The following is a 14,496-nucleotide window of genomic DNA, read 5'->3' as shown; positions in this document are numbered from 1 at the left end:
ATATATATATATATATATATATATATATATATATATATATATATAGAGAGAGAGAGAGAGAGAGAGAGAGAGAGAGAGAGAGATACAAATTTGGGGGTGGCTTGGACCCGCGGTTTAACCTTTGACCCTGAAGCTGACAAGCCACTGATAACTCCATGACCCGACAGATTGCTGAACAACCATGTATGCCATCTGATGAGCCTAAATCTTGCAAGATCCTCATGCCAAGGCTCTAGTTACCTTCCCGGTGATTTAGCCTCACCCAGATGGGGGACCACGCTCTCAACTTGCCACCGTCTACTTATTATGTATGGCCGAGTAAAACCATCGGTGGGATGTTGGCTAAACTAGTGCAACGAATCAAGGATATAACTTTCCATCTATTTATTATGAATGCTATGTCTAACCAATGGGGAAACAGACAATTGAGCAGGTTGGAAACAGTTTATCGAGATTAAAGGCACGTATTTACAAGCAATATTTACAAGTAATGCAGTTTCACAGAGAAAGCACTTAGCCCTTATGCACAAAAAACCCCCTTGCACATTCTTAGCTTACCCTATACACAAGACAGGTATGCCTCAGTCACTCCTGGGAAATTATAGAGGAAGGAAGTCCTCCTGGGAACTCCTTACCCGATGTGAGCCAGTGGACTCACATTGGTCCCAAAGTGGAGGGAAGGGAGGGGGAGGAAGGAAAGGAATGGGGTTGGTGTGTGTGTGTGCAGTATGGGCTCTAAAGGAACGATGTGATATGTGTGTCAGTACCTCACCCAGACAGGTTAAGAGGTGAATTGCTGATAGCTCTTTTGTATCGCTATCTTTTGTGCATCTCTAATAGATGAATTAGGAAATAGAAACTGAAAGGAGAGATTGTGTCAGTCAGTATGGAGACCTATGTGTCCTAGGGAACTCATACTTCTGCTCATTGTCGGAGCTTCGCTCAGTGTAACTTGTCCACTCCATATCTCAGACCAACAGACAGACAGTCAATCAAGCAGGCAGGCAGTCCTATTCTCACTCCGGTCCCCTTGCCACAAATCAGCCATGAACTCTGGTGTGTTCTGGCTTTTGTCGGCCTTGGGCGAGACGGGCTTCGGGGAGCAAAGGCCACTCCAGGGTCCTCTCAGCTTGTATATCGCATTCTTATTGGTGCACTTCCAATGCCGTCAACTGTGCAGCCCCATCCACTCTCCATGCGGCATCTGCCATGGGGCCCCGCCGAGCCTGGGCTCCATCACACCTTGATCCTGAGGAGTTTTTACTCGGTGCGCTGCTTTGTGCTGCCATTGTGGTTCACATACCTAGTGCTGAGATTGACCTATTGCTGAGTTAAGAAAGTACGGGGAAGGAGAGGTTTGAGAGGGAAAGGGTGAGGGGTTTATGAAGGTAAGGGGACATCCTGTAATATCGTGTGAATTGGAAGCCCAAATCCACCAAGCGTCATGCCGATGAGATGTTGCAAGTCATATGCAAATCAGGCTGAGTAAGCCTGACGTGCACGCGATCAAGGTTTACGGTGTTGACTTGTCGTTGCCAATTACCTTGCAGAAATGGGTCTTTCTTAATCACCTCTGGAGAACCATGACAACCAGAATTCACCTGACACCAGATATGTTTATTTAAAGAAAGATTGGTCATGGGGAGGAAATACAAGAAGCAATCAGTATGTCTAATATCAGAGTTCTTTCTATCCACTGATTCACTGACTCACTCACTCATTCACTGACTGATATTAAAGATCGGTACCTTCTGAGTGAAGTAGGAAGCTGAAATTTTGTGTGCTGATGAACATCGAAGTTGGTACACAGGAAAAAATATCACAGAATCGTCGGACAACAATTAAAAAAATAAATGAAAATAAATAAATGAAAAATCAAATGCAGGTGAGCGATCCGAGACAATGGGGAAGCACAATTTGTATGCTTATACAATGTGTAAGCATACCCCGCTAGTAAGAAATAAACCCCTTACCTACTACCAATCATACACACCCTCGGTAATCAACAACGAACGGGATTACTTAAATATCCTCTGCCTTAGTAGCCAATCAAGCTCACCACAGGAGATAGACAGATAGAGGTAGACAAGATCGCCCCAGGGAAAAATAACATTCCTTTCCTGTGGTAATTCCTTGCAGACGACTATAGTATATGAGAGTACAACTCTCATATACTATAGTTCTTACTGGAGCATTTTTGCCTGGGGATAGAAATACCCGAGCTGTGCTGACATAGCGCAGCTGAGAAGAATGCAAGTGGGGGCTTGGTGCAGCAGGACAGCCTGGCAAAATGACACAGCCGATTCTGGCAATTGCTGTTCATCAGATTCCCAGAAACAAACTCCTCTTTGTAGCTGATTCCAGGAAACTCTTTTGAGTCGGTTTTGGGAAACTCTTTTGCACCCACCCGCTGCAAGGGCTTTTCCCACCTGCTGACCCCCCCCCCCCACCACCATATTTCCGCAGGGCACTCAAGGTCCACCAGCAACCCCTTTTTGGTAAAACTACCAAAATCAAGAATCACTGCTCACCTTCACTCTTTCATTCATCTTTTTTCCCACCTTTGGAACAAAATCCCTCACTCTCTTCAATTCCACTCTGCCCTCCAGGTCTTCAAAACAGCTGTTCACCACCATCTCTTATCTTCTCCCAACCAAAATCACAATCTGTTCTACCCCCGTTAATCCACACCAAACCCACCTCCTTCAAATTCCCTGCTTACCTACCTGAAAGTCCCTGTGGTGTCCATCTTGTTTACCCCGTGTACCCCACCCCATCCCTCTCCCTCCCACAGATCTCCTCATGTCTCTGTTCTCCACTGATTTTTCCTTCCCTCTCCCGCCCCTCTTGTCTCCTGCTCCCCTTGTACATTGTGTGTGTTCGCTTTCATCCGAGCCTCGACATTGTATTAAAAAACAAAACTTTTACACTTATGCTAGACATGTGTTTTAAGGGAATAACGATGATATATTAAGCATCTTTATCTCACTAGGTGTTATTTTCACAACAATATACAGAACATACATTTCCACAACTATATATATATATATATATATATATATATATATATATATATATATATATATATATATATATATATATATATATATATATATATATATATATATACACTAAACATAGGCAGCTCAGGAGACACATTTGTACGAAGAGTAAAAGCAATCTGAGCCTAAACGAATAATAAAATTCTTTATTAAAAGCCTGATGTTTCAGATGACCACTATCTTCCATCCTCGGAGTCACCCGACTACGCACAAACGATCTTGTGCACGAACCATGTTTGACTGGGCCAAATCGCACTGCAGTGAGCAACACACATGATGGACTGAAATTTAACATGTCACCCACTTACTGCAGAACAATGATTATCCGTCAGCATTCATTCGGTCTCGCCGCCGGAGGAGGACACCGACATCGTGATATGAGGAACCGGTCAAAGCAGTAGTATTACCATACATCAGCAATACTTCGGAGATGCCCAACCGTTTGCTGCAACCATTTGGAATCCGGGTCGCACACAAACCTTGGACAACACTCCACGCACGGCTGTCTAGGCCCAAAGACGGGGTAAATAGACTCGACAAGATGAACGTGGTCGACAAAATCCCCTGTCGCGACTGGTATGCCAACTATGTGGGACAAACATCCAAACGACTTGTGACTCGGTTAATGCAGCACCAGAAAGCTGTGGCATGCGGAGACAAGCTTTCACTGATAGCAGCACATTGTCACAATCCACATCACAGCTTCTCGTGGGAAAACAAGGCAGTGAAAGCTTAGGTACCTGGCCGGGCCAGCCGGGAAATTTTGGAAGCATGGTTTTCGGGCACATGGTCCATTAACCGTCGCGTCGACCTGCATGCTGCCTATCGAGGATTACGCAATCTCCAACAGCCCTCACCCAGAGGTGCGAAGGCCAAATCCAATACACAAACCCAGGTCACACATGGAACACGTGACACCGAACCTGTGTCCCAAACATTCAATATGGAAGCAAATCCACCCTCCAATCCCACTCTCTTTATTAAATCCATCCCAAACCTCATGCTGAATGGTCCCACTCGCAGCCCAATCGTAACATGCAACCATTCGCATTGGACATGAGTACAGTTAATCTCTCCGCGCGTGTGGTTTATTTAAAAAAAATTACCTCGGAGGATGGAAGAAGTCTTCTAAAATGTCAGGATATGAATAAAGAATTCTCTTTTTCTTTTCAGCTCAGTGCACTTTTACTCCATATATATATATATATATATATGTATATGTATATATATATATATATATATATATATATATATATATATATATATATATATATATGTATATATATATATATATATGTATATATATATATATATATATATATATATATATATATATATATATATTATATACACTAACCTTCAGAGGGCACTGCATCAGCGGCCCAGATGTGCCCCTAGCAAATGATGCTTCCCGCAGCCATTCAGTACATATGAAAGAAGAACAATGCCTGAAAGCATAAAACAAACTTTTGCCTTTTAATGTTCAAGACAACACAACATGTCTTTAGGCTTTGCTTTCTTGGTAAAGTTTTTGCTTCTTATGTTGTTTATTTCAAGTGGTAATCGCCCCAAACAAGGCATAACGCCACTCGAGTTAAGGGGCTCATAAAAAAAAAAGAATAAGATGAAAAACTGGAAAAACCTTCACCGAGTCCTGGAACACAAGGAAACCTGTTAACAGGACGAATGTGCAGGAGGGGGTAACTAGACCAGGTGAAAAAATATATTTTCCTCCCCCCAGTGGGTGTTTCTTCGGAGATACCATCTCCGTACTGGATGTACCTTGGCTCCCGAAGGGAGCCCTTTGCCAAGTGTGTTTTTAGTCTTGGCAGGGTGTCACGGTCAACCTCTCCACGAGCAAAGCCAGTGAGGGGTGTCGGTTTAGCAACCGACAAGCCGACTATGTGGCAGGTAACCAGTGGCAGTCCCAAAAGACTGACGTCACTAAAAATGACTGACCTGTTGTTTCATTTTGTTGTATTTTTGTTGCTATTGTTCACCTTTTAGTTTTGCTCATCCTTTGGGTCCTGTTGTGGTGTGCTTGACAAGCCCATTGTATAATTTTTCTTGCACACTGACCTCATGAAACATGTTCCTGTGTCTCTTTTTAACGATTTTAACTGTTTATTGAAAATGCAAATTTTCTGAAAGCAAGTTGTAGTGTTAACATCAGTTGGTTTTTTATCATTCTCTCTCTTTTGTGAGCAGCATGTTCTGATTATACCACGAGGCAGGGAACATCGGTGTGAGCTTTTAGAGAACGGTTTGTAATGAGAGTGTGACGTGTGGTTGTGCAGTAAGGCGCGGTACAGTACCGCCACGTTCACTGCACCAGGCCGAGGGACACGATGCACGCGACACCGCAGCCGAGCAACGGTCTTTGAGTTCCTGCCAATCTGACGCATGCGACGACAATGGTGTGCTGGTTACACGCTCCGCACCCTCGCATTCCCACCGAGCCATGTGCATGGCCATGCAACATGCTTTTTATTGTGCAATCACACTGCTCTGTCTGTGCAATCACACTGCTCTGTCTGTGCAATCACACTGCTCTGTCTGTGCAATCACACTGCTCTGTCTGTGCATGACTGATTTTTCTCATCGACAATGAGTGTGGGAAGCAATTGGGTGAAACAAAACACCGATGCATGTAGGTCGCAAATTGAACATGTCTTGCCACAAAATGAAAATAATGTGGGGAAATAATTTCATCTCATTTGTGCCTCAAACAAACCGTTGAACCGATTGGAAGCAATGCCATGCTGTGGTTATGCTCACATCTGCTGTCGCGTGTTGCTGACCCAAATTTGATCAAAGGCCAAGTTTTTGAATCCTCCCGTCACGTTTGAATTGGAAAGGTTATTTAATTACCGAGTCTGTAAAAAAGAAAGGAAACACTTTAAACTGTAATTTGATGGCTAATTTTGTTAAATTTTTTTCCTTCTAAAGGTGATTATATTTTAGGAGCAAAGATCATGGGAGGTTATTGAGGAAACAGAAAAGATTTGTAAAGGAATTTTTGGAGGCCTAATCATAAGACGGTCCAGGAAAACTCTCAAGGATTAACGACCTACGTCTCCCAGAAACGACTTAAACATTTTGTGCAACAACATTTTCATCCCTTGAATGTTTCTATGTAAAGGGTTCGATTGTAAATTTCCAAAATCTTTTGGTTTGTTGAAACTGACGAGTTTTCTAAACCGTTGGATGATATGCAAAGAGACAAAGTAATTCTGCTTTCTCACTAACCCGTTTTATTTTCCAAGGAGCATTGCCAATACACCGTTGCGCTTTTCCCAATGTGCCACCTGGGAGACAAAGCTTCCTGCTTCTTAACATCACTAACATATTTCCTTCTCTCCTTCCAATGCTTTTCAAGCCTCTTTGCTGACTGTCATTCACCTCGTGGACTCCATGCTTGATGTGATTGAAAAGCAAGGTACCCAAAGCTCTCGGCGACGGTTTTCACTTTGGGGTGCATTCATTATGACCGACGAGTAGAGAACGATTCACGAAAGCTGTGCGTGCTCGGCCAATGTGGCCTTAAACACTCCCTGAGATGTGGCAGGGGAAGTGGCCAGAAAAATTCAAGTGTGTTTGCCAACAATTAGCACCGAAGGCTCGAGTCATTTGACAGTGTGAGCATTCCTTCGACACGTGATCACAGACCTTTTTTGTAACGATACTGGCGAGGATCTCAGCATCAAGTTCAGATCCTCATAAATATAGTTGTTCAAGCCTACTGTATAATTTATTGTTATCGAGCATGGTTAAGTTTGTTTAACATTGGCCTATCACACTTTGTGTATGATGCATCAGACCTATTTAAAAATGTGCACTATCTGGGAATGGTTAGTGCTATCTCGCACAGTTAGTTCAGGAATGCCAAAGCCATTTTCCGGTTCTCATCTGCAATGTGTTTCACCTGAGCACACTGGCCACATGTGTCGTCTCAGTGAATATGCATCACGGCCAAGCCACTTGTATGCTCTTCTTTCATTGTGGATCGCATATCGGTCTTTCTCCCGCACTGAAAGACCTTTCTGCCATCACACGTGAGATAACAAGACTGTGTAAGCAAGACTGTGAGGACGCTTGACCCACTTGGGTAAGGATCAGGATTCACCTCTTGTGGAGCCTCACAAACTGAGGTTGACAGTTCCTCCTTTCCTTGCCATTTCATTTTCCATTGCACGAAGTCACTTTTCTGCAGGGCCTGAACTCTGAAAGAATATCTGCTGCAATTGATTGGATTTGATTAGCCTCCAGTTGTGGCATTATTTTCTGGAGATTGGGCAAGGAGTCGATCTTTTGAAGAACATCATTTGAACCGAAGCTCACTGATGAAGTGATTGAGGAATAGGTAGAACATGACCTTTTTATGACATTTGTTGGCCCCTGTGACTGGAATGTTTGACCAATGTATTTGACATCGATCGTGCTGTCCTCAGATGCTTGGCCTAGATTTCAATTTTTTGTTGCAAGGTTTGAAGTTTCTTCTTATGGACTATCCCAGGTGGTCTCATCTCACTTCTGTTGCAAGCGTATCCTCAGCAACCATCACCAAGTTGATGTCTATCTTCTCGAGTATCTCAGAGAGGGGGACATTATGTTGCAAGACGTTCTCATCTGCAAAAAGGGCTCCTCAAAGGCTCCTTGATGACATGAAACATGCTGCTTTAAATGAGAGCATCAGGATGGCTGCTCTACCTTGTTTCACACAGGGTTTCGGAGTTTTATCTGAGCTCCTGGTCTGTCATCATCTTTGGTGAGGGTGGGGGCTGAGACTAGTTCTGTCTTTTTACAAAATGGAAATGTGGTTCATTTAACAGCTGCTACTATATTTCGTATCATTGATTTAATACAGTTATGGATAACAGCCAGATTTATACAGCGAGCCTGACAACAGGCATAGATTGTCTCGGGATCGATTTCCTGAATCCTAGCCTGGACACCCTTGTGTTGTCTGCACCATCATAGCTTTAGGCTCTTATCTTCTTCGTGTCATTCTATACTCATGGATGTTCTTCAGAATTATCAGTTATAACTTCCCCTGTTGTGACATTAACATCCTTAAAACCAAAGGAATTGCTCCAGAACAAGTTTTTTTTTGGCATTTAGTCTATGAATAAATATCTCACACACGCGGTAACTTGTTCATTATAGTCAAAGGACGTTGTTTCATCCATCATGAAGCTAAAGCACAGGAATATACTGCAATCCTTCACAATTGAATCTCTTGATTTGTTTGCCACAGAGTTCATTTTAGTTGATCCTGGATCTGCAGACAAATACAGTAGTTAGCATTGCCTGGTGTGTTCTCCAAGTGGTCTTTCAGTGCACGGTCAAAATCCACATGGAACTTGATTGGCATCGTGACGTTGTTCCTCTCAACCTTATGTTGTTCTTGCCACAAAGAATGATCACATCAAGAATGCTCTTCATTATCCGGAGATTCCATGCAACACGCATTGCAAAGACGGATATTCGGATACAAGAAGACAGAAACAAAATCGTTAGCACTGGCCACACAGTCCAATGTTGTCTTAATTAATGTGCCTCTTGACCAGATCATCCTGAGATTTTTTTCCAAACCCACTCTGGTTCAGAAATAAAAGCTATTGTTCCATCATGAAATGGATGACAGCAGCATTGGTAAACGCCATCCTTGGATGCAGAACATCTCAATCACAGGTATTCCTTCAGCTTGGTTGAGTTGAACCTTCTATTCACAACAGAAATCCTGCAAGATGGAAAGTTGAAATTATTTGGTATAACTAGCAGGCACTCCCACCCAGGGAGTGGGAGTACCCATCTCGGCCCATCTTCGGTGGCCAATATGCCGTGGCACAGTCTTGGAAATCCACTATAATTTTTGAAAGAAATTTTATTGATCACAACATATCATTACTCCGTATCAAAAAACTAAAGGAACATGATTATTTCTAATACTGGCTACCACCAAAGGTGGCGCTATTTCCACCACATGTCAATTTTGGAGTTTTGGTGATATCCACGTTTTCTCCACAATAGTAAGATATCAATTTTGAGTTTTGGTGACATCCACGTTTGCTCCATGATAGTAAATCATTCTAGTAATATCATAAGACAAGCCGGTAGGCGACATGGGTGGTCGCTACATAATTGCATACTAGTCATGCAGTTTTTGACAGATCGGGATGAAAATTTTTGACAAAGAAGTTGATTATAGTGCGCATAAAAGCGCGGAAGCCGATTTTTGATTTTCGAATTTTTTTCCCCGGATTTTTTCAAAAATTTCAAAGTCCCGTTGCTAAGCAACTGTGGCATCCATAGCAACGGTGCTCAAAAGCATACAGCTAGATCCTGGTATGAACCTACCAAAACTATGAAGTTTCATCAAAATCGGTTGACTCCTCTGGCCTCCAGAGCTGTCCATTACATACATACAGACAAAAAACCTGAGAATAAGGGTAGTCTAGCGACCACCCAATAATGGAAGATGATTTCTAATACTGGTTACCACCAAAGGTGGCGCTGTTTCCGCCACATGTCAATTTTGGAGTTTCGGTGACATCCACGTTTGCTCCATAATAGTAAATCATTGGGCCTATAGAAGTGTCATAAGATAACAGAAAATGATTTGTAATACCGGATACCACCAAAGATGACGCTATTTCCGCCACATGCCAATTTTGGAGTTTCAGTGACATCCACATTTGTTACATTATAGTAACAAATTCTTGTCTCAGGAAGGAGACGAATATGTTTCTGATAACACAGATGTCTTCTCAGACAGGAGACCAATGGCAAGTTGTCCTTGTTCAGCTTTAGCTGACTCCAGGCGGTCTTCTTTGCAGTCTTGTCTTCCTTGAACATCCGATGCATCTTCTTCTGGGTTATCTTGCAGTGGATCTTTGTCGAGTTTGTCTTCATATCAGATGGGTTCATTGTTTCTCAGTACCCTGACAGTTTTTGAAGAGAACGATTATTGAGTTGTGTTGGATCAGGCTTTGTGCTTCCTCTTTTTTTATGTGCATGGCTGCCAATTTGAAATGCACAAATATGAATTACTTTGAATACCCCAATCATTATTAAAACTCATACTTAAGATATTTTACTAAATAATAGGACAAATAACCAAAGAAAGATAATTTTAAAATCAGGAAGTCTTTTATTATATTGTTGGTAATATTTTTTGCCAAGGCCATACTCTTGCGATGCAGACGAGGCCATGCACGATCTAAGAGTAGAATCGGCACGCTCACAATCCCCCAGATCCAGGGTCGAGATGTTGCATGGCCTTATATTCTCGCTTCTTGCTCGAGGGGAATTTTTACCTGTTTTCCCATTCATAAATTGAAAAATACAAATTGATGTGAAGGCAACTTTATGATGAGCTACGGTACTGGCAACGCCCACAGTGACCTCCCATAAAATCCTCATATCTACCCCAGTGTGTGCCATTCATGAAGCAAAAAGGATAACTGATGTCACTCGTCTTTGATAAATCTTTGAGATTTTTCACTTTGATTCTGTGTCACTGAGGTCATTAGAGAATGGTTACTTTCTTGGTTTCTGGTGTACTTCTGTTTCATTCTTTTTACTGAGGAATCATCAGCAGGCTGGCAGGATAGCCTTGGCCATAGAGCTACACACACTCACCTCCAAGCTGTCTTGCCTGAGTTTGAATCCTGGCCCAGCTATAAACTGTCACCCTGGTATTACACAGGCAGAGTGATTCATCAATGTGTGTGCCATCCCTCGGATGGACATTAAGCAAGGCGTCCCGTCTGCCGGCATTTGTTTGTGGGCGTTAAAGATTCCAGAGTGTTATTCGCGAAGAACAGGCGAGTATTCGCCAGCACCTTGAGCAAAATACAAATTTCTGCCTTAACTTTCCGTTTCCCCCGTCCCAAGGCAATGAAGTGCAAAAGGGTCAATTTCCGCTCCCCTCTTCCCCCAAGGGGTTCGGAATGCCCCTTCACTGAGCTTAAGGATTAGTAGTATTCGTAGTCGTAGTTAAAGTTCCCACGGTGTCTTCCCTGAAGAGTAGGTGAGCTATCACTGGCATGCTTAACAAATTACAAATTCCTGTTCTAAGCTGCAGGGGGACTGCATCAGCGGCACGGCCATGCCCCCTGAACCACTTGCTGCTACTCACAGACGTGCTTCCGACGACAGAAGAAAAAGAAGACAAAGAAGAAGGAATCATCAGCAATTGATCCCAACACAAAACACATCAGTGTCCTCATAAAGGAGCTGCAATGCACAAACATCAGTAAAAAGATAATAAATGAAAAAGATGTTATCTGTAATTATTAAGTTCATCAAATGTACACCACAAACCAAGAAAGTAAATATTACTAATTACTTTATTCAACTCAAGGCGCGACCCTGGTAACCATTGTGCTTGTCTGGGAATATTCCTGTGAGCATGATTTAACTTGTGTGCATAGTCACCGTGTTTAGATTTTGTTAGAACAGTATTTCAAAACATTCAACGTGAATGGCAGGTTCAGATTGAGTTCAATTTTTTTAAAGGGGGAAGGACGTTCTTCACATGTCCTCCAAACTTTAACAACAAATTCATCACCAGCACCAAAGGTGTGTAACTTCATTAGAGGGGCGTAGGTGATGCGGAACTTGCTTCCCTTTTGCACCGATGAAGGGGTAATGGCAGAAACGTCAGCTTCGACTTGTCTCCCACGGTTGTTATTGTACCTCGATCAAAATTCTGGGCATTTCATCCATTGTGGTATGTGTCCTCGAACACACATCGACAAAACAGTTCTTCATTCATTCGAAGTCTCTGGACATTATTCCTGGAGATAAACATTTTAAAATGTTTATTAGACGAGTAAACAATTGTGAAAATTTTGTTTGATGTGTATATATATATATATATATATATATATATATATATATATATATATATATATATATATATATATATATATATATATATATATATATATATATATATAATTGAAAATGATAGAGGGTCCAAATTTTCTGCCACCCCTCTTCCACAACTTTGTCCAAGAAAGCATTTCATCATGAGATTAAATGGTTTAGTATTTTCATTTACTTACAATGTGTAATATTTGTACATGTGGTGTAATTTTAAATTTAATGGGCAAAAAAAAGAAGTAATTTACTGCAATTTGCAGCAGTTTGTTGACATTCGTATTTTGTTGTTGTTATTGCACACCAGGCTGGGAGATGCTCCCAAAATGAAAGCAGTAATAACAAGTAGCTCTGTTAGAATTATTGTTAAAGTATAACGATATCCGCAGTTTTAATAAACGGTGTGCGGAATGGAATCCTTGTTTGGTACGGGATTAAATGCAGTGAATGCACACAGAATACAGTGTTCACTTTGCTGATATGACTTAATCATTGTGTGTCTCACGGTTGCCTTTTCCCATCATTCCATCGCTTCCTGTGATCAGTTTCCTATTTGGACGTGGACAATTCTCTCTCTCGAGGTGACCAAACTTTGTGCTATCTTGCTGTGTTTTCTTCGACCTGTTTCCGCCGCCTTCCCCGATGTGCGCAATCGCGTGCCGTGCACATTGTGCGAACGCCATGTAGCTGTCTACAGTTACCCTAGACTTATAAAAGTATCTCAACTGCCCCTCTCTTCCCCAATTTTGTTACTTTATTAACATATCTAACGATATTCAGGTTTCCTTTCATCAATTGTGAGCACACAGTGAGCTTTGCTCTCTTACTCTTCTTTTTAGTTTGTTTGTTTCGTTTTGATTCAGACAATTAGGAGTAATAAAGACAAACACACAACAAGCTAGAGCAACCCCAACACCGATGGACCTGTTCCCAGTCATTTATTTCGAAAAAAGAAAAACAATTGATGAAACAATCTCAGTCTGCATTGCCGGTAAAACTTCCGCTCAACACGCACATTTGTTTTGCAGGTCTTACGTGGGACACATCCGACTGGATGTCACCGCCTCTCGAAGAAATGGATGAGTTCGCTGAAGGCGACTACTACCTTGGTGGCTGCGACGTGGACAATGAACTCCCCCCTCAGCAAGACAACCTCTATGTTGAGGACCGAGAAGTCCTGCAACCGCTGTGTAGGGAGGGTGTGCCAAGAAGTCCTGGCTTGAGTGTGCGGAACCGCCCCGGTTTTCACCCGAGCCAGTACCTTCCACCACATGCTTACCCTTGCGAGCCGGCGGCACGTCGCACCGCCAGGGACTACGGACTGGCCTTCCAACGCTACGATGACGAATACGCACCGTTGTCTGTCATACCGGGCTTCGGACAGTTGGCTTGCCACGATTCCGAGCAGGTTGACGAGCCCGATGGGGCAGAGGAGTTTCCTTACAGTGAGAGCACGTCGGGAGGCGTAATCACTCGCCATCACACTCAGGTGTAAGAGGCGATGGCCGAGGACTGAGAATGGGGATGCTGGAATCGTCGGCTCAAAGGAGCACACTTTCGCTCGAGGACACCAGCCGAGCTGCCATGATGTGTTTATTTTTTTAAACTCTCAAATGGTTTTATTTGCTGATGACCTTTATATTGAAAACCACACAGGCATTTGTTTTATATCTCACATCTCGCAGCTTGGATTCACTGGGTTACATTTCCAGTTCCTTTGTACAGTCTCCCTTCTCGCCATGTGTACGTGGCTATGTGCTGTAAAATGTTGCTGTTTTCTTTGTAAACGTTACAATTGCATCTGCTTTTAAAATTACACTTTTTTAACCTTTAAAAAGCATTCCTCTTTTCATTGCCACCAAAGTGGTGCTGAAAACTCTGGGAGCGGGAGGGGGGGGGGGTTGTGGTGGTTGTAAAGTGGATTATGTACTATCGTCCTGGTGCTAACCAATCTGACCTTGTTCCTCATCTTCCACTAGCAGGATTAATAAATCGCGATCAGGTAAGTTTTCCATAATCGATGCCATACCTTCTAGGGAAGATTAAGTGGGACACAGAGAAAACACAAGTTCGGTTTGTTAAGAAGAGAAAAAGGTCCTTACTTTCATTATTTAGCGCTTGAGTGAAATAAACAGATTATTTAACAATGCCACTATCTTTGTGTTGATATGACATTCATAATTAATACACCATCACGAAAATAACACTTTGCCTTCATATGGCGACAGAGAATATATACAAGGGATGGAACGGGTGCAAACGCAGTCTGTTTGTGGTTGGAGAGCACGTTTGATGCAGACTTGCTGCTCAGCCATTCTGACTCCAGTGACTTTAATAGGTCAGACGTTAAATCCACAATGCAATGAATGGAAATGCATCGTTCCTTGACACTGTGGCCTGTGCTGTCATATTGTTGTGGTGCCGGGTCTCGGAGGCGAGCACGACCGCTCGTGGGAGCAGTAGAGTCGGGTCCACGGAACACCCAGAATTTAGGTCGTACCTTTCAGATAAATCCGAAAGGTCACGGATCCCTTATCGGACCGAA

The 14,496-nt window shown here is 42.6% G+C and overlaps 1 protein-coding gene across 6 annotated transcripts in view; it reads left to right on the top strand.

Annotated features, from left to right (window-relative positions):
• Positions 1-14,100, top strand: part of LOC147014469 (protocadherin Fat 1-like) — a 316,783-nt gene extending 302,683 nt beyond the window's left edge. For 2 of the 6 annotated variants that reach the window (XM_085850625.1, XM_085850622.1), the window contains 4 exons: positions 5,360-5,479; positions 6,442-6,501; positions 12,497-12,532; positions 12,980-14,100. In XM_085850625.1, coding sequence (XP_085706751.1) covers positions 5,360-5,479; positions 6,442-6,501; positions 12,497-12,532; positions 12,980-13,446 — 683 coding nt within the window. In that variant the 3' untranslated portion in view covers positions 13,447-14,100. The remainder of the gene's footprint in view (positions 1-5,359; positions 5,480-6,441; positions 6,502-12,496; positions 12,533-12,979) is intronic. The other 4 variants (XM_085850626.1, XM_085850624.1, XM_085850623.1 and 1 more) reach the window with 3 other exon arrangements.
• The last annotated feature ends 396 nt before the right edge of the window (positions 14,101-14,496 follow it).

This window comes from Eptatretus burgeri, chromosome 13 (genome assembly GCF_056783735.1).
Source record: "Eptatretus burgeri isolate ZD-2024b chromosome 13, Ebu_testis_v1, whole genome shotgun sequence".
Lineage (NCBI taxonomy): Eukaryota > Metazoa > Chordata > Myxini > Myxiniformes > Myxinidae > Eptatretus > Eptatretus burgeri.
The sequence above is the reverse complement of the archived record's forward strand: the minus strand, read 5'-3'. Positions and strand labels throughout refer to the sequence as shown.